The sequence below is a fragment of the Protopterus annectens genome, chromosome 7.part0, assembly GCF_019279795.1.
Source record: "Protopterus annectens isolate FY-2018-M chromosome 7.part0, PAN1.0, whole genome shotgun sequence".
Lineage (NCBI taxonomy): Eukaryota > Metazoa > Chordata > Ceratodontiformes > Protopteridae > Protopterus > Protopterus annectens.
The window spans coordinates 737,391,695-737,412,136 of NC_056739.1; the positions used below are offsets into that span (position 1 = coordinate 737,391,695).

The window sequence follows — 20,442 nt, forward strand, 5'->3', positions numbered from 1 at the left end:
GGCAAGGTCCCTGACCAGCTGTGCTCCGATGCCATTGGCTCAAAGTGGGACTCTGATTTGAGAGGTCAGCATCAGGTCTGGGAGGTTGGGTTTGGCTCCAACACTGTTGAATCCGACTGTGCCTCATGGTGCCTCTGCCCTCAACAGCTCGGATCCAGTTCTCTCTAAAGGGCACTGATCAGCGGTGCGCCCCAACCCTTAGTCCTCTTCCTGGTTCCAGGGATGTAGGGATGGGGTTTCCTCGGGTCCGTCAGCCTTTCAGGTAACAGAATGGGCCTTCTTGTTACAGAGAGATTTGTCCTCTCACATCTCGCATACTATCCCTTGCCCTGCATTGGGTCAGAGTGCCAAGCCCATCATTCCTGCTTCTTCAGGTCAGCCTATCCTTGGAAGCCTTCACATTCATTCTCCAGAGGGTTTTCCACATTCTTCTGATATCTTTCCCAAACACCCAATGGAGAGAGGTACCTCAAAAGAAGACATGCAAGAGGAGGTACATAGACTCCCTGACGGAGTCCCTCACTGAAGACACACCAATTTTGATGAGTGAAGCAGATCCCTGCAATCACCACCTGATGATGTCTCCTTTTAGAGACATCCTGGAAGTCATGAAACAGAAAGGTGGTTGGACTACCCAACCTCCTCCTTCTAAGGAGTTGGTGTTTTTGGAGGTTTTTGGGGCAAGCCCATCTACGTCTTGGGTGTCCCCCCTCTCTGTCAGCTGAACTTTTTGACCTAGTTTCCTGCCGGCCTGGTAGGATCAGGACACCGACGAGCCCATCCTCAAGCATCCAGAAAAGTTTCTTGTCCCCCCAGCAGACAGAACGCATTGGAGCAACGGTGTTCCCTGTTGATGCTATTGTTGTGGCAACAGCCACTAGGAAGGAGCTAGCTGAGCAGAGCTACTCTGTCCATCCACCGAACAGGGAGTCCAGGGTGATGGACAGTTTTGGAAAGTGCATCTACGCCTCAGCCACTTTCGCGCTGAGGTCATTAAATTATTTGGCACATTTTACCAGCTTGAAAAGAGATCTGATCAAGGAGCTTTCAAACTCTTTTGCTGAGACCGTATCGGCGGACAGCCTCAAAAAGGTCTCACACCAACTGGCTACTCTGTCATCTGTTTCCAATGCTTCGATGAGACTGATCTCCCACACAGTGGAAGGTACCTCTCGAGCAGCCGGTTTAGGCATAGCTGTAAGGAGATATGCTTGGATGAGGCTATGTGACTTTGTGGAACCCTTTAAGGTGTCCTTTGTTAATGCCCCCTTCAATGGCTCCTTTCTGTTTGGACCATTGGTGGAAGATACGCTTACCCGCAGCAAACAGGAAGGAAAGACCCAGTCTGCAGTGGGAATTAAGTTTTTTACTTCTCAGAGGACCTTTTCTAAAAACCAGCAAGGAGGGAAGAAAACTTGGTTCCAGAAATCTCAGGGTCCTTTTTAGGACATGTGCAGGGACACTTCCTCCAGAGGCAGAGGAGGAGGTTTCAGTGGTAGACTCAGGGTAACAGAGATTTTGTCTGCGACAGGCCCCATCAACGCTCCTGAAGCACTGCCCGACTGTCCATCTCTGGAGGCAGTTCCGCTCAGTCAGAGGACATACACAGCTCAAGAAATTCAAAAGCTGCTACTAAAAAGAGTCATCCAGGAGGTCCCAGCTGAACAATTAGGATTCGGAACTTCCACTTCTTTTTGATGCCAAAGAAAACAGGGGACCTAAGACCAGTTCTGGATCTCAGCAGTCTGCAGTCTGAATCTCTTGTACAAAGAAATCAATGTTCTGAATGGTTACAATTCAGTCCATCCTGCCTGTTCTGTGCAAGGTCAATTGGATGTGCTCTATAGATCTCCAGGATGTATACTATCACATCAGAATTGACAAGTGCTCCAGGAGACACCTGCACTTTTGGCTGTGAGACAATCCCCTACCAGTTCAGAGTACTGCCCTTTGGACTCTCCACAGCCCCCTGGGTGTTCACCGAATGTATGGCAGTTGTAGCATCTCATCTGAGGCTCAAAGGATTCCAGGTGTTTCCCTATCACGATGTTTGTTTGGCTACTCAGTACCCCAACAAGGCATGAAATTTTACAAGCCAAGGATTACTTGCCTTAGATCTCCAACTCCCTAGGCATCACAATACATATTGAAAAAATCTAAGCTGACTCCTGTACAAAATCTAGACTTCATAGGAACTTAATAGAATATGACAAATCAAGTGGCTTCACTACCTATTCATCACATTACATCTCTGAGAAGTCAGGTGTGGGACTTTCCATCTTGTCCTTCCCCACCAGAGAAAGTAGTGTCGCAAGCTCTTGGATCAGTGTCAGCTGCCATTATTGTAGTTCCTCTAGCAAGATTCTGCATGCGAATTCTCCAGTGGACCTTGGTGGTATAATGGTCTATTCTTTACCAGCCTCTGTCTGTCCCCATCAGACTCACTCCAATTTGCAAACATCATATTCGATGGTGGATAAAGTCAGGCGATCTATTTTTGGGCAGACAGTCCCCCCCCCCCACCAAATAGCCACAGTGACCACTGATGCCTCCCAATTGGGGTGGAGGTGCATTAGAGACCAAGCTGCATATAAATGTCCTCAAGATGAGAGCAGTCCTCCTAATGTTGCAAGCCTTTCACAACATTCTCCATCTGTAGACTGTTGCTGTCCACATGGACAACATGTCAGTAATCTGGTACATCAGCAAACAAGGACGAACCCATTCCTATCTGTTGTAAAGAGAGGCCATGCGGGTCTGGGAATGGGTGAGCTCTTCACACTGCTTTATAATTGCAATGCACATATCTAGGAAAACCAACGCACTGGCAGACAGACTCATCAGGTCCATTCTGATTCCTCACGAGAGGTCCCTCAATCAATCAGTAGCGAACATGACATTCAGTCATTGAGGCCAGCCTTGTTGTGACCTATTTGCCTCTCCCCTCAACAAGTGCAGCAGGTACTTTGATCTGATCCCCCCTCCGGGGGAGTCACCAAGGGATGCTTTGATTCACGACTGGCCACTGGGTCTCCTTTATACCTACCCCCCCCTTTCATTGATCCCCACGTTTCTGCAGAAAGCAAGCAGGCTGAAGAACTGAGTTATCCTGATTGCCCCTTTCTGGCCTCTGCAGGTATAGTTCCCCTTCCTATGATCTCACCTGAAATATCCTCCACGGATGTTGGAGCCCAGTCAAGATCTCCTATCTCATCTGACAGATTTGCATCATCCCAATCTCCACACCCTCAAAGGTGACCGTATGGTTTCTCCAATTCCAGTGATAGTACGTCGGTCCAGGCTCGCTCCCCCTGTTCATGACATCATCTTGGCATCTCAGAAGCCTTCTGCTAAGAAAGTGTACAAGAGGAAATGGAAAAGATTCACTATATGGGTCTCTAAAGAGACATTGATCCCTTTTATGCCATCCTTCTTTTCCTCAGTACTCTTAAAAGTAGAGGCTAGCTTCTCTACTATTAAACTTCAGGTAGCAGTAATATCCAATTTCCACGCTGGAAACAAATCCACCTTTTTGTCAACTTCCAATCTATGTAAAGCATTTATGAAGAGAATCTTCCTCCTTAGACCTGCCATAAAAGACCCCCCTCCCCTCCATGGGACCTCACGGTTGTTCTTCAGGGGTTAACTCAGAAACCTTTTGAACCAGCAAAAAATTGTGATATGAAATTTCTTTCTTTCAAAACTGTCTTTCTGGTGGCTATCACTTCAGCAAGAAGAATTTCTGAACTCCAGGCATTATCAGCTAGACCACCTTACATTGTTTCCCACAAGGATAGGGTTTCTCTATGCACTAACCCTTCTTTTATGCCTAAACTGTTAATACAAAAAAGCCCACTTGAGCCACCATGGCATACAACTTAAAAACTTTAGTATAAAAACTACAAATGACTGCAACGGATAAGCGCTTTCAAGCTAATGCCCTTCATCAGATCCATGTTCAAAAATCTCATTCTGTCCATTAAAAAACAGTTCCAGTCAATTAGAATAAAAAAACTGGCCTACAGCCATGTAAAACACCAACAAATAAACCAGAAATGGCAAAAGAAACTGTAATCCAGAGAAAATTGGCAGAAGATAAAAACTCAGTGAAAATGCACCAAACCAGTCAAAATAGCGTATAAAAATATTTAATCACCGCTTTCATCTCACGACTTCATCAGAATACAAATAAACTGAAAAAACTAACTTCTTAAATACAGACTTAATCAATCAATTAAGACAAGATAATTAAGATTTAAAAACATACTGTTCAGTTTCCAAAGAAACTTAATAAATCATGATCTTTTTTAATACATAATTCACGGTGTTTTAAAAAACATTTAACATTTACTGTCTCATTTAAACCGGGACTCTTATCAGAACTTAATCTAACCTGCCATAATGTCTCTCTTCGTTCTACATAATTTTTAAAGTCCCCTGCCCTCTTATCTGGTTTACAAACTTCCAAGACTGAAAACACAAATTTTTTAAAATGTAAACAATCAATTGAATGCTTGTATAAAGCATTATTCTCATCCCTGCATTTTATACTATAAATATGTTCCTTAATACGAGTGGCCAAACTACGTGTAGTCATTCCAATATAGAATGCTGGGCATGATATACACATCCCAATGTAGACTACCCCACTAGTATTACAATTAACAAAACCGGGAACTGTGATAATTCTATCACTACTGACTACTGAAATGTAAGGACCAACTGATATATAGCGGCAAATTTTGCATCCTTGACAGCAAAACATACCTTTCTTAACTGTAATATTGTTGTCAAGAAACAACTCAGTACACTCTAATATTTTTTTAATATTGTTAGTGTTCCTAAACACAATTTGTGGTTTATAGCCTACTATTTTTATAATGTCGCTGTTACCTTGAATCACTTTCCAATTAGTATTAAGTACAGATGTAATACTGCTCATATCACCACTCATATCAAAAGAGCAAACAACCTTAGAATCAAATATCCCTTCTTTGAGGTGATTAGTTTGAAAACAATTAATACTCTGTGAGTCATTGAGAATGGCTGGGTAACTAGTGAGACGTTTACTTAATATGTCATTACCATCTTTAACCAAAATATTTTCGTTGTAACCTCTATCTAAAAACATGGATGTTATGAAATGAAATTCGCTAACCAAATCATTAGTCTTACTGGTCATCCGGCAAGCTCGAATAAATTGACCCCTTGGAATATTATTAATCATGTGTCTAGGATGACAACTTTTATGGTGTAAATAACCATTAGTAAAAGTATGTTTTCTGTGTATTTTGCTATGAAACCTACTTTCCTGAACATCCCACCATAAACACACATCTAAAAAATTCACCGACAGGCCACTATCACCCTTGGTGAAAGTCAAAAATTCAGAAGACCTATTAATATCGTTTAAGAACATATCAATAGTTGTATCATCACCTTCTATGATAAAAATCAAATCATCTATGAATCTGCTATAAAAAATGATGTTAACTTTTTCATATAACATACTTAAAATTTCAGTTTCCCACCATGCCATCACAATATTAGCAAAAGATGGGGCAGCAGAAGAACCCATAGCTATACCCCTCTTTTGTTTATAATATTTGTCATTAAACATAAAAAAATTGTTCTCAAGTATTATTTCTAAGAATTCACATATAGTGGAAATGACATGGTTAGGAAATAATTTCTTTTTAGTTAAATACCAACGTACAGATTCTATGCCGTCATCATGCGGTATACACGTATACAATGATACTACATCAAGTGTGAAAATGATATGCTTAGCAGGATCAAAGATTTTGCTGTTAAAAAACATTTTAATTTTCTCTAAAAAATGCCATGAGTCTCTTGTAAAAGAAGAATTATTATTCATTAATGGCCCCAGCATAGCATCAATAACCAAAGAGATACCTTCGGTTACAGAATGTGGTGACGACACTATGGGTCTAAAAGGCGTTTTTTTTTGGGTCTTTGTGTAATTTTGGAATACCGAAAATAACTCAGATTTTTGGGTCTTCTATTACACAGAAATTATATAAATCAATACTAATGTGTCCTGACATCAATAAATCATACAGTAATGAGTTAATAAAACTAAATCGCCTACGGATCTCATATAAACTTGTTAATTGATATTCTTCCTCATTATTCAAAATATTTAACATATTAGTCTGATATAATGATTGCTCCATAATTACAATATTTGAGCCTTTATCACTTTTCATAAATCTATATGTATTTCTCAAAGATTTAAGATTTTTTAAGGCCTTTCTTTCATCAATATTCAAGTTATCTTTACAACGCCTTTTATTTTTTAATATTTTGTTTAAATCTTCCATACATAAGTCCTCAAACACTCTAATAGTGTGATGTAGTCTTGGTGTATAAGTTGAAGGTTTGATCAAAACTTTATTAGAATTCGGTATTTCATGCATTAAATATGTTAAATTTAAAATTCTGGTAAACTTTTTCAAATCAATAACAGTTTTACTGTAATTAGCTTTGCTATAAGGAACAAAAGTAAATCCATACTTCAAAACAGTTAATTCAGTATCAGTAAATACATGTCCAGTTAAATTAATAACATTAAAACAATTTATTTGTTCAGTCAAGCTTCGTCCCCCGACGAATTTGATTCCAAAAAAGTGCGGCTGCGGGTCAATACTGTCAGTCTGTTACCATTACTCACTTGATTCTTCTTAGTGGTTAGAGAGTCACAGGAATTTTTATTCTTGGTGCTACTGTCTTTTAAAGTCTTTAATGGAGACTGTCTGTTGATTAAGACATCTTGCTGTTCAATGCTAATACTAACAGCTTTGCTATTAGATGCATTGGTAGCACTATCAGTCGACATTTTTGAAATGGCACCAGTAACAACAAAGTCATTAGCGTTTTCCTTAATATTTGAAGAAGAGCTACTGCTTCGTACATTTGTAGCAACAACAATATCACTAAAAGAACGCCGATTAGAATTATCGGCCATAGATGAAACCTGCCCATTTATTTTAGTACTACGAATATTAAGAGCAAAATTGTTGTACGCTGTCTTGTTGTTATAGGAAGCAATGTCGCGTCTCAGTTTTGAATGCTTCCGACTAGTGACCTCAGAAGCATGTGTGTTTACTTCATTAGAAAAAGCTTTAAACAGTGAATTGAAACTGTCACTAGATATTCTAGATTTTATATAAGCTTCAACATTGTTAATTTCAGTTCTCAACAAATTCATTTTTTCAATGTTGTTATCAATGAGTAATTTTAAAAACTTTAAACCAGCCTCATTGAAAAACGATACCAATGTACTGAACATGGGACTACCAAGGCCAACCCCATTAGGGCATTTAAAGAATCTTAAGCCCTTCGGAACTATGCCAAGGTCTATGCACCTATTAAAATAACAATTCTCAAGATGCAAAGATTTGTACCTTTTCAACAACCTCAGTAGTTGTTCACGTTGAGCTGAAATAATTTTGTTGTTGTTATCCTCATGATAACATCCAGAGACATTAAACGGGTTATCGTTTTTGTTCAGTAACTCATCGTAACAAACGCTAACAGTTCCACGGACAGGATATGGCAAACGCTTGTTCTTTGCTCCTTGTCCGTTAGCATCCGGTGCCGGACTTCCGAGATCTATTACTGTATCACATTCATGGAACGAAGTAGTCGGACTGGAAGTCTGTAAACCAACATTCGGCTTGTCTGCTTTAGCTAATAATATTTTCAACGATGTTTGAATGTCAACCAATGTGGCAAGCAGGATATTATTAGTGTTATCGCCCCCCGCCGAGGGTGTAGCATGAATAGATAGATTTAACAAGGACTCATCTGCAACCTCCGCCATAAGGATTGCCAAAAAAACAACAAATAAACCAGAAATGGCAAAAGAAACTGTAATCCAGAGAAAATTGGCAGAAGATAAAAACTCAGTGAAAGTGCACCAAACCAGTCAAAATAGCGTATAAAAATATTTAATCACCGCTTTCATCTCACGACTTCATCAGAATACAAATAAACTGAAAAAACTAACTTCTTAAATACAGACTTAATCAATCAATTAAGACAAGATAATTAAGATTTAAAAACATACTGTTCAGTTTCCAAAGAAACTTAATAAATCATGATCTTTTTTAATACATAATTCACGGTGTTTTAAAAAACATTTAACATTTACTGTCTCATTTAAACCGGGACTCTTATCAGAACTTAATCTAACCTGCCATAATGTCTCTCTTCGTTCTACATAATTTTTAAAGTCCCCTGCCCTCTTATCTGGTTTACAAACTTCCAAGACTGAAAACACAATTTTTTTAAAATGTAAACAATCAATTGAATGCTTGTATAAAGCATTATTCTCATCCCTGCATTTTATACTATAAATATGTTCCACGTGTGGAGCCTCAGTACTACTTCTGTCTATCCTGTCTCTATTATCCAGTGAGCAGTAAGGAAACAAACTCAATCTGAGGAGTAGGGGATGGTGTAGTGCACTATGGGTAGAAGGAGAAGATCAAGATTAGGATCCAAGTCTGAAAAATGCAGCCAAATTGGATCTGAGGGTCGGATCCATAACCTGTCAGTGAGGAAGAATGAAAATGGACAGCACAGTTATGGTAAGTACATAACTTTTTAATTTTATGTATTTTTTTAGCACTGTTATTGTATTATTTATAGTTTTGATGTAAAATTGCTCTTCCATCTAATGCTTCAAACTTGTAGTATACATAAATGGTGTTGGAAAAAGTATTTTACATCCACAATGTAAGATTTTCAAAAAATGTCCAGCTATTTATCTAATTTTTGGTACCTTAAGTCATTGGAGATTGAAGTCACTGAAAAGGACATACATTTGAGTTTCAGACTATTTCCTTTGGAAAATGCATATAAACCAAATCCTTTTATTCTAGTAGCTATTTTATAACAACAGTGGTTAAAATCTGTACCTGGTTTTGAGTCTTTATCCCTCCGTTATTTTAGGCTTTATCCAGATTTCTTGAACTAAGAGGTTGAGAATCTGCATACCTCTTAACAGCTATTGCCACTGCTCAATGTCACTCATCCTCTCTCTCTCTCACTCAAGCACACTTCCACTTTATTGCATGCAAGCACACATAGACTCACATATGTAGACAGAAGCATAAAAATGCACACACACACACACACACACACACACACACACACACACACACACTATTCTTTTTTTTAATGTTTCTTTTAATTTTATACTCAAACAACAAGGGGGCTGTTTAGTGCTTAGCAAGTGTAAAATAATGTCTTGATCGATCTCGCTATCACTTTCACGCAAAGACACACACACTTTTTTTTTTTTAATTTTACACTCATTAAACTGCAAAAGCACTGCTTAACGAGCATAAAATAATGGTGATCATTAGCTTCATTACAATCCAATTTCCACAGCAATTTAATATGCTACCGAGAAGCAGCGGACTCATTTTTCAGTGTGCATTACCTGTGCATTAACACCGTGCTGGAGAACGTTCATTCTCCAGTCAGACTGGCGATGTACAGGTAACCCATTTTCTAAGCCTTATTAAAGTACAGGATTACCGCATTTATTGGTATACCCTGTCAGTTTCTCCTCTAATCCTGTCAGCAAACTGGATCATGTTTCACTGGCATCTTTTTCTAGCCCTGAAGCCGTGTTTTAAGTTTTTTGAGCTTGTTGTCGTCCTAGAACAGCAGCTAGATTTTCACTCACAATTCTCTCCATGACCTTTCCAGGCACTAATGTTAAGCCCAACTGGCCAATAATTCCCTAGATTGTTCCTGCTCCACCCTGCTTACAAGGTTAGCATACCTGCTTGTCAGACATCAAGCAGCTGTGCACAGGCTAGTGATTTAATGTTACCTTCATCATTGCATCTGTCAGAACACTGGCCAGTTTCCTGACGACCATCAGAGGTAACCTGTCTTGTCCTTGTTCTGTATGCTGCCTAAGGGAATTAAGGGCAGTCATTTCCCTCTCCATCCCCACCTCCTTCCTTTATATCCTGTTTTTTGTCCACCATTCTTCCCACCATGTCCTCCTTCTCTTACAGTACATCACTATCCCTTTGCTTTTGTTTGCAAAGACTAAAGCAAGTATTCATTCATTGCATCTATTTTCCACCCGGTCTTCAGTGATCTCTCAACCATCTTTGCTCAGCTTGGCCAAATGTTTACCTTCCTTCCTTTTCTTTAACTAAAGAAGCCTTTGTTTAATCTCATAACCCTTGTTTGCTTTTGCCTTTGCTGACCTCACATCCTTTATCTTCCTGCTTGCCTCCTTGCGTTCTGTCTCCTTCACCTTACCATTATCTCCCTTTAAACCCATATATGCCCGTGCTTTTGCACTACTATCTAGTGGCACTTTCCTGTGTAGCTGCATTGGCCTCCTCTTTTTGCCTCTTTTTTTAAACCTGTGTATACAGTACTTGAGTGCAACATTCTTAAGCAGTTCCCATAGCTGTTTACTTATTTAGTTTGTCTCCATTCCCCTAGCTCAGCTCTGACTCTATCCCTCACCTCATTTTACCCCACTCCCCTAAAATCCTACATCATCAGCTGTGTCATTTTATTTTTATCCTCATTCCACTGTAAGTCACACAGAATTAAGACTACTGTTAGCCAATGGTAACTCTGTTTGAATATTTCTGACCCCCTCCACTTTGGTTTGTATTGTATCCTTTGCAGAAGCCAGTTCCATAGAGTACATTGCAAGTAATTGGATTAGCAGCTGTGATGCCTGTAGGAGCTGGCCGGGGAGGATAGGAGTGAGTGACCGCTGCTGGCTCACCTGTCCTTGGGGGTGACTTGGCTCGCCACATAGGGTGACACCTAGTGGGAGCACTAGGTGTTATCAAGGGAGATTGTGCCTTCCAAGCCTGCACTGCCACAGTGCAATAGCACCTGTAAGTTGAAGGGGACTTAGTGTTCATAGACATGCTTCTCCTCAGTGGACTGCAGCAGTGGGCTCAGCATACACACACACACACACACACACACACACACACACACACACACACACACACACGTATATATGTAAGTATATAGGTATGTATGTGTAACAGAATGGACAAGGGGAGCAGGAAACTGTTCTCCATGCAGGTAGATGTTTGACTACTATTTGGTGGAAGCCAGGCGTGAGTGCAACAAATGTATCATGAAGGGAGGCTTGCTGCTGCAGACACATTGGTGATAAGTCTGTGTGTAGGTGGGCACAGGTACTCTTAGCAGCATAAGTGTGGGTCATCAGGACAGTTCACTGTAGCATAGATGGGTATCCCTCTACCTCTCTCTCTTTCTGCCATAGCCCTTGTGCAGGCAATAGTTGGAAATCTGTGATAAGGAACTGCTCAGAGATGGTCCTTGGTGACAGTAGAGTTTGAAGCAAACTTGATATAACTGCACTCTGTATGGTGTAATCAAGCTTTTTGTTCTCAGGGCAGACATGCTCTACTCAGTTGTTTCCAATTGCAGTATTTCTGTACAGCAGTTGCAAGGTATTCTATCTTTTATTTTTACTACTTTTTTTCTTTTTCTTTTCTTGTTCATCAGCCACCAGTCTGGTGATGTATCTATGGCCTCCGTCTACAGGATAGACAGTGTCTCTTGCAGTCTTCCCTGCACGCTCAGCGCACTTGAAGGGCACAACTTCCTGTTTCAACTACAAGTGAATGAACGGCCCCAAGAAGACACCAGAGAGGTAGAACCCCTTTTAGGAACTGTAAATCTTGTGCTGTGTTCACTCTGAAATGTTTAAAACTTTTTAAATCTTGCACATGTCATGCTATGTCTTTTTGTGTGCATCTGTTTTACTGTCTGTTTTGTGAAAGAACAAGTCTCTCTGTGCGTTTGTGCAGTGCTAAGATAAAGGTCAGTGTAACTTTACTTGTTCTTATGATGTGAATGCCAAAGTAGTGTGTGTGTGTGTGTGTGTGTGTGTGTGTGTGTGTGTGTGTGTGTGTGTGTGTGTGTGTGTGTGTGTGTCTGTGTGTCTGTGTGTGTCTGTGTGTGTCTGTGTTTCTACCCAAGTCAATTAGTTGCAGTTCATCCTGATGTATCTCTGGTACCTTTTTGACCTTAGTAATGGGACAAAATCACGGTGGTAGTAGTATGTGACCAGTTATGTGTACTTCTAACCCTGTACTAAGATGCAAGAGGTTTGCATTACATATTAACACCATCTTTACAGAGAAGACTTGCATCTCCACGTTATTTCATACCGGTCTCCTTATCACACAGGGGAAAATCAAGGAGCTGTCCATAAGGCTGAAGTTTTATGGAGAGTCTTTAAATTGGGTATACCTCTTGCTAATGGCACTAGCTTCTGCTGATCCAGTAGTTAGAGGACATGGCTAATCTAGAATATTGGAGAGATGCCTGTGATTTTTTTAATTCATATTAGTGAAAGAAAGTCAAACAAAAGTGAACAGTAAGTGATTGGCTTTATAGGTTCATAGGTTGGTACTAGGCTATCGGCCCTAGGGCCTATACAAGCCTAACCATAACAATTCCCTGGATATTTCTTCCCACAATATTTACTTCTCTGGACCCCTGTCTAGCAGGATGACTGACATGATCCCCGGGGTGAATTTCGTATCTCCCATCCAATCATCAAGGTTCCTTTTGAAGAGGACCAAGGAGGTGCTCTGCTTGACATGTATGTTTTGTTCATTGTGATGACAAGGTTTAGATCCCTGGAGCGTGTGGCTCTGAGGGATTGGGATTTCTTTAAATGGAGCGTGTCCAACAGCTCAGGGTTTGACATGGCCTTGTATGTTAAGCAGAGATTGCCTCTGAGTAGACAATATGCCACAGAGTATAGCTGGAGATTTTTTTATACGGTCAGCATATGGCATCTGCTTTAGGCCTGTGATTCTTTTAGTGAGGTATTTCTGTGGCCTTTTCAGCTGTTGCAGATGTCTTGTGAGGTACATACCTAATGGGGCATTATACTCTATAATGGGTCTAATGAGGGATGAGTACAGTGGGACAGTGACCTCCTTTTTTCTGGATTAAAAGTCCTTCGTGATGAGATGTGCCACATAGAAGGATTTCTTGACTGTTGTGGTGATGTGGTTATCGAAAGTGAGACCCACTGTCCACCTGTGTCCCTAAGTCTGTCATCACACTTTCGATGTTTAGTGTACTGCCACTATAAAGGTCTTACTTTGCCTAACCTTCAAAGAAATAAGTTAGGTAGCATTGAGATGACTTGTCAAGAGAGGTGACATCTTCCTGTGAACTTGAAGGTTTGCTTCAGCTATTGTGGTATAAGGATTGTGTGAAGGCTACATCCAGACACGGGGTGGTCGTGCTGCTACATTGAGTGGTGGCATAGTGGAAAACATTATCAGAGGGATTTAATTCAGTGTAGTGGATGAGCTTAAGAGGTGCTAATGTAGGCTGTGAGATTGGTCATCGATGTGCCAGCTGTGTTTAACAGAGTATGAGGGTGGCAAATAAAGGAAGTTAAGGAACTTGTAGTTAAAATCAGTTTTATTTAAATGATAACCTTCCACTGACTTGTTTGTTCATTTAGTTCTTGGCTTCTTTATTCACAGGGCTTGGAAGTACCTTTGGTTGCAGTGGTCCAGTGGTCAACACCGAAACTGCCATTCACAAATTGTATCTACACACATTACAGGTAACTGCAGTGTATATGCTGGCATCATTTCACAGGTTCTTAGAAAAATATAATTTCATTTGGATTAGTTACTGTAGATTGTGCACTAAAAAGATGGAAACCAGGGAAGCCCTCGTATGGCTGGTGCTTGTCTAATCTGTGTAGACATACATGCTTTCTTGGTCACAGACAGTAGTAGTGTCAGAAGTGTATGTAAGAGTTCAGCTTTGGAGGTAATATTAAACCCCCCAGAGTCGGGTATCGCATCTATAGTGAAGCATTTACTGCTGAACAGTAAGAATGTAGTAGATCAGATGCTCATCAGAAGGATCATTGTTGCAGAAATCCTAATACTACATGGTAGCTGCAGGCATGTGAAAGTACATCCATCCTGCACCTTCCAGTAATGAAATGTCTATAGGGCATGTGAGGTAGTCTTGAGTCTTGGCTATTAGGAAGAGGACTGCTGTAAAAGTGCCATGCACTATTACTCTGTTCTTTCTGACTTCCACAAGGCAGTGGTTGCTCCATTGTCCTTCATTAGTTCACTTGATTGTTTCATGTCAGTTGATGTTTGGCAGTGATAAATACAGCTCCCATTTGTTTAGTCTGTCTGATCTGACCTTTGGATACACAAACCACTTGCTGGCTCTGACTTGGTAGCATTAGTGCTCTGGCCCTCATTATGTACTACATTAGTGTTCCTGCCCTCATTATGTACTACGTTAGTGCCCCTGCTGTCATTATGTACTACGTTAGTGCTCCTGCTATCATTATGTACTACGTTAGTGCTCCTGCTGTCATTATGCACTACGTTAGTGCTCCGGCCCTCATTATGTACTATGTTAGTGCTCCAGCCCTCATTATGTACTACGTTAGTGCTCCGGCCCTCATTATGTACTATGTTAGTGCTCCTGCTGTCATTATGTACTACGTTAGTGCTCCTGCTGTCATTATGTACTACGTTAGTGCTCCTGCTGTCATTATGCACTACGTTAGTGCTCCGGCCCTCATTATGTACTATGTTAGTGCTCCAGCCCTCATTATGTACTACGTTAGTGCTCCGGCCCTCATTATGTACTACATTAGTGCTCTTGCCATCATTATTTACTATGTTAGTGCTCCGGCCCTCATTATGTACAACATTAGTGATCCTGTCGTCATTATGTACTACTGATGTCACATCCTGTTTGCACATCCTGAAGTCAACTCTGATGTCACATCCTGTTATACATAAAATATTTAAACTGACATCACTTTTGTAGTGAAACGCTACAAGCAACTCTGATGCCACATCATACTAAATATAAAATCTTATAAAATGTTTTAAAATATTTAAAATATATATGCGTGCAGACATTTTGTAAACAGTGTGCAATAAAAATGTTCTAAAATAACATTTCACCCTACTTGTGACATCAGTAGTTGACTGTAGCATTTTGCTATAAAATGGATGCTAGTATGTTTGTTTGTTAGTGGCCTGATGAAGATTCGTTGAAAGCGCTAGCCCTGTGTTCTAATTATTTTAATAAACGTGGTTTCTACTGGACGCTTGGATTTATTTCTACATGCTGGCTGCGTGTTTTTTCTACAAGTTATTGCCCAGTGGATGAGTAGGTTCGAATGAACATTCTATGGTGATTTTGACTCTTTTTTTTTTGGATTAAGAGTTCGCAAAGTAAAGCGGTTTGCAGGTTACAGCTTTGTACCTTTTTGTGGAACATTTGGTTACCGTTTGTAACTGACTTGAATTAAACACAGCAAGTATACTTCCCATTATTTAAGCCTGGTTTTTTGTTGCATTTTAAAAAGTAATAAGTCATGGGCATTCAGAAGCCATGTATTTGAAATACTGGTATGTCTTTAAGGGATAATTTGCATATATCCCACTGGCATCCACTACATGAGATTTAAGGTATTACAGACTGAGGACTCTGGCTTGGCTGGGTATGTCTTGCAGTTTATATATACTTCTCACTCACTCAGTCTCTCTCTTTATATATATACAGATATATATATATATATACACATACAGACATATATAATTTTATATATATATATATATATATATATATATATATATATATATATATATATATATACATATATATATATATATATATATATATATATATATATATATATATATATATATATATATATATATATATATATATATATATATATATATAGTGTATGTGTGTGTGGTGTTCCCTTGTAAATTGCTTTTCAAGTCTTTCTTTTTGATCTTTTCTAACCTCCTCTTATTTATTCTTACAGTTATTGTGTATTATACAATGGCAGGTCATTAACTTTCAAAAAAGTGCACGCTGATTGGTCAGTCCAGCCAGCATGCTCATTGTAAATCGAGCATGTACCAATAGAAAAACGTCCAGGCACCGGTACTTTCTTCTGTTAATATATGCTAAGGCTTTCCAGTTTTCTTGAGCTAAGAGGTCGAGAGGTAGGTCTGAAGAGCAGGAAAAATGCAAGGAAAATCAAGTACATTATACAAAACTAAAGATATATACCTGATTTTCCTTGTATTTTTGCCCTGTCTCATACCCCTAAACTGACAGAATTTCACAGTGTCTTTTAAAAAAAATAGATGCAATGGAGATCTTCCCATCTCCGTTGCTTGCTTTCCAAAGCACCAATGTACTGTGTAAGTGTGAGAACGTAAGTCTCATATGCATGTGCAGTACATCAGCAAAGCTTCAGGATATGGAAACAACATGGAAGAACACCACAGTGCCATTATGCAAAGACATTATTTAAGAAAAGTAAGTAATTTTTTTTCTTAAATAATGTCATATAATAGCAATAACCAGCTCCTAGGTGTGATATATTGAAGATTTACCCACAGTTTTGTTTAATCAGTTGGGCTTCACCCTCATGATTAAACCACACCAAGCATGGTTAAATCTTCAGTATACCACACCCAGTCATTGGTTACTGCTATAATATTTTATATGCCCTACTAATTATTGTTTTACCAGCAGCTTCTTTTCTAGATTCAGCTATAAACTGTACCAGAGCAGGTCTTTCATTTAGGATTCATGATTCCTTTCTTTTTGCCTTTACTCTTAACAATCCCTGATTGCCTTCCCTATCTCTAGCCTGAAGTCCAAATGTCTTCATGACCTTTTCCCATTCTTTTACCTTTCTCTCTGTAGTTATTTGCTCCCATTACCTCAGTTCCTTTGCCAGTGTTCTCCAATAAATTTCATTACCCCTTATGCTTTTCTGTTCCCTTACTTGCAGTCATCCCTGTTGACAAAATTTCCTTTCTCCATTTCAGTGTTTTTTGTAGAGTATTTTCTGCAACTTTATAAATATAGTATAATATTCTGTGGTGGTTGTTATCCAAAATCTCACTGTCTCCTTATTTCTTGAATTCCCCTTTTCCTGTTTCATCATCATCATCCCTTTCCACTTTGAATTATAACCTTCTGCTTGTGTTATGTATACGAGCCTTAACTGCGTAGTTATGTACGTGAGCCTTACCTACATAGCTCTAAAATATCTCTTCAAATCGAGTAATCCTAAACTACCTTACTTTATTGGAGGGTCAACTTTTTTTTTAAGGAAACTTTTTTATTAAATTATCACATATGACAAAGGCAGTCATACATTTATATAAATGAAAACAAACCATATTGAAATCATTTTAGTTCCAAACATTATGATGCATCACAAACCATATTGACGTAGTTTTAGTTGCAGTTATTATACATCACTTATAATCTATCCAATCATTGTCAGTCAGAATTTACATAGCCCATACAAATCCTGCCTTCTTTTAAACCTTGTTCCTTCTCTGCATGTATTTTTCCCACGGTTCCCATTTTTGTATGTAATTTGCTCCTGTCCTTTTCTAAAGATCCCAATTTCAGTTGTTTTATCTCTTTTACTATATTCACTCTTTCTAGTACAGTTGGTTTAGACTTTGATTTCCATTTTCTAGTAATTGCTTTTGTTTGGCAGCTACCATAATTAGACTCAGCAAGGGTTTACTCTGTCTAGGCAGTTCCAGTTCTGTATCATAGTTCAAAAAATCATTTCCTTAGTTACACCAGTTTGCTTACCCAGTGTCTATTGGGAGAATCAATTGTCTTGCGTAACTCTTACTCTCTTTCACTCACGGATAAATTCCTTTAACTCTCTATTAATTATTGTCAACAACATTTCTAGCTGATAAAAAATATGCCTGACTGGTTTATAAAGCTAAAGAGACTGCTTCCATCTTACTATCCATATCCATAAACAGGAGCTTCCAGCTTCTCAGCTTTTGTGTTTAGTCTCTTCCTACGTATCCTTAGCTGCCATAGCAGAACCCTTTTAAATCCATATTCCTAAATACTTCATCTTACCATGTCCCCATGAATATGGGTATTAGTGAATCAATTTGTGTGTGTGGGTGCATAATTTATGGCTATAGCCTTTGTTTTATATTAATTTTATATCCAAAAAGACCTGAAACGATCTCAAAATGTTCCACAACACTGAAATGTCATTTTCCATACACTTATGTCCTTCTCACCAAATGCTGCACCATGGATGCACAGAGAGTATCTTTTGCAGAAAGTGGAAGAGACCAGGATAGAACCATTTCCCAATCATTTGCTCAGGTGAATTGGAGCGACCAACGCAAGCACTTCTCCCAGACACTCTTATAATTGGAAGTGGAGGGAGAAGAAGGAGGCAGGCCAATCTTCCAGTATGTAGTGTACAGAGGTCACAGGATGTAAGGTATAGAGACAGGCCCATTTCCCATTCCTCAGTGTACATAGACCAGGCCAGTGCCATCCAGTTATCTGTCTTTCAGTCCTTGATGTCCATTTATGGTTGAAAGGCACAGGCCAGACACATCTCCCAGTCACTGATTTGCACAAAAGATGGAAAACACTAAGCAGGCCTTCTTCCCGTTCCTAGTATGCACAGGAGTTTGTAGGACATGGGGCAGACCCATGAATGGGGGAGAGAACATGAGGAGAATTACATCCATCTTTCAGTCCCTGGTATGTTCAGGATGATAAAGAATGTTAGGTAAGCCCATTTCTTCCAATGTCTGATGCACACAAGAGGAAGGAGAATGTTAGGCAGGTCAGTGTCCAGATTTTTGACAGGCATGGGGTGGTTGGAACAGCCATTATCAAAGTCTGATGTGTATGGAAGGATGGAGGGTGTCAGGCAGATTATCAGCTGGTCTGTAATATACTTGTCAGAAGGGAAGGCATGAGACATCTCATCTACTAGAAACTACTTTGTACTGGAGGATATAGGAGATAAAAAGGGGTCAGGCCAATCTGTCAGTATCTGATATCCTTATGGATGGAGGACACACGAGTCAGGTCAGGCATCTAGTCCCAGATATATGTAGGAGATCGATGGACATGTCACAGACCCATCTGCCTATTTCTTGCATGCAGAGAAAGATGGGCAATACAGAGTAAATTTATCTCCTTGTACCTTATATGCACAGGAGTGTGGAAGAGGAAAGGGATAAACCAGTTTTCCAGTGTGTGATTTGCACAGAATGCTGGAGTCTGTGCTGTGTGTAAGAGTATGGAGATGACCAGAGGTCCAGTTGTTGATGTACACATGTGTGCTGTGTATAGGAGTATTTTGGATGACCAGAGGCTCAGTTGTTGATATGCACATGTGGTGCTGGAGTCTGTGCTGTGTATACGAGTATGGAAGATGACCAGAGGCCCAGTTGTTGACATACTCATGTGGATACTGGACAAAAGACAGGCATATCTCTCAACTCTAAGTCTTTTGTATTTACAACGGAGACCATGAGGGCAAGCCTAGTGCCCAGTATCTGTTACATGTATATGACTTTGGACAGGACCATCTAACTGTCTCTCTATCATGCAGATGCAGATGGAAAAAGCAAGCCTTATAGCCACTCCCAGACATGTGCCTGAGTAAGGGGCTTAACACAAGACCATCTCTCTGTTCTGATTGTGCACAGTGGCTAAGTTAAGCACAATGCCAGTTCAAGGGGCTTTAAACAAGACCATCTCCCAGTCCATAATGTGCACAAGTGGATTGAGCTAGCCTAATGTCCAGTACCTGACATACAAATGTGGATAAAGAGCTTTGAGGAAGACCATGTTACTGTGCTTGATGTAAGAAGGTGGGTATGATGAGCTCTGTGCCCAGGTCATGATATAATGATATATAGACACATGGACCAGTGGCTTTTATTGTATTTTATTATATATTATATATATATATATATATATATATATATATATATATATATATATATATATATATATATAAATAGAGAGTAAATATAATAAAATATATTTTATATTTAACTTTACTACCTCGTAGGGGGCCTGATCTAGGGGACCCCTTTCAGCCATGACCCAGAAGTTTGCACAGAGGTTAGACATAGCAATATTTGCAGAAGTTTTATACAGAGATGCATGCAGAGATTTATGTATACAGTATAAAGAAGACACAACTGTGATTTTCTTAGCCTATTTTAAGATAGGCAAGCTGAAACTGTCATGCACTTTGAATGTTAGTTAAATTTTTCTGCATGTAAACTTTCTAGACGGATGTAGAATGAACAGGTATTTACAGTACCAGTCATAGATTTCAGATAGCTTTAGAATAATCAAGTATTTATAAAACTATATTTTTGCATTGGGATATACTTTCTAAATGCATGATGTGAGGTTCAAGCGGGGTTAGTACCTATGAATAACCAAGTATTTGAACTTAACTGTTGTTACAGGAGAGAGAGTGAGGAAAATCGAAAGGAAAACAGAACGGTAAAAATGAATTCGCTG

General features: G+C 39.4%; 2 protein-coding genes across 3 annotated transcripts in view; both read left to right on the plus strand.

Annotated features, from left to right (window-relative positions):
- The window catches only part of LAMTOR4 (late endosomal/lysosomal adaptor, MAPK and MTOR activator 4), a 1,302,749-nt gene that overhangs the window by 987,707 nt on the left and 294,600 nt on the right, over window positions 1–20,442 (plus strand). The window lies entirely within an intron of this gene.
- TRAPPC14 (trafficking protein particle complex subunit 14) overlaps window positions 1–20,442 on the plus strand; it is a 634,036-nt gene that overhangs the window by 418,637 nt on the left and 194,957 nt on the right. The window contains exons 6-7 of the mRNA XM_044077266.1: window positions 11,560–11,707; window positions 13,569–13,651. Of these exons, the coding sequence (XP_043933201.1) occupies window positions 11,560–11,707; window positions 13,569–13,651 (231 nt within the window). The remainder of the gene's footprint in view (window positions 1–11,559; window positions 11,708–13,568; window positions 13,652–20,442) is intronic.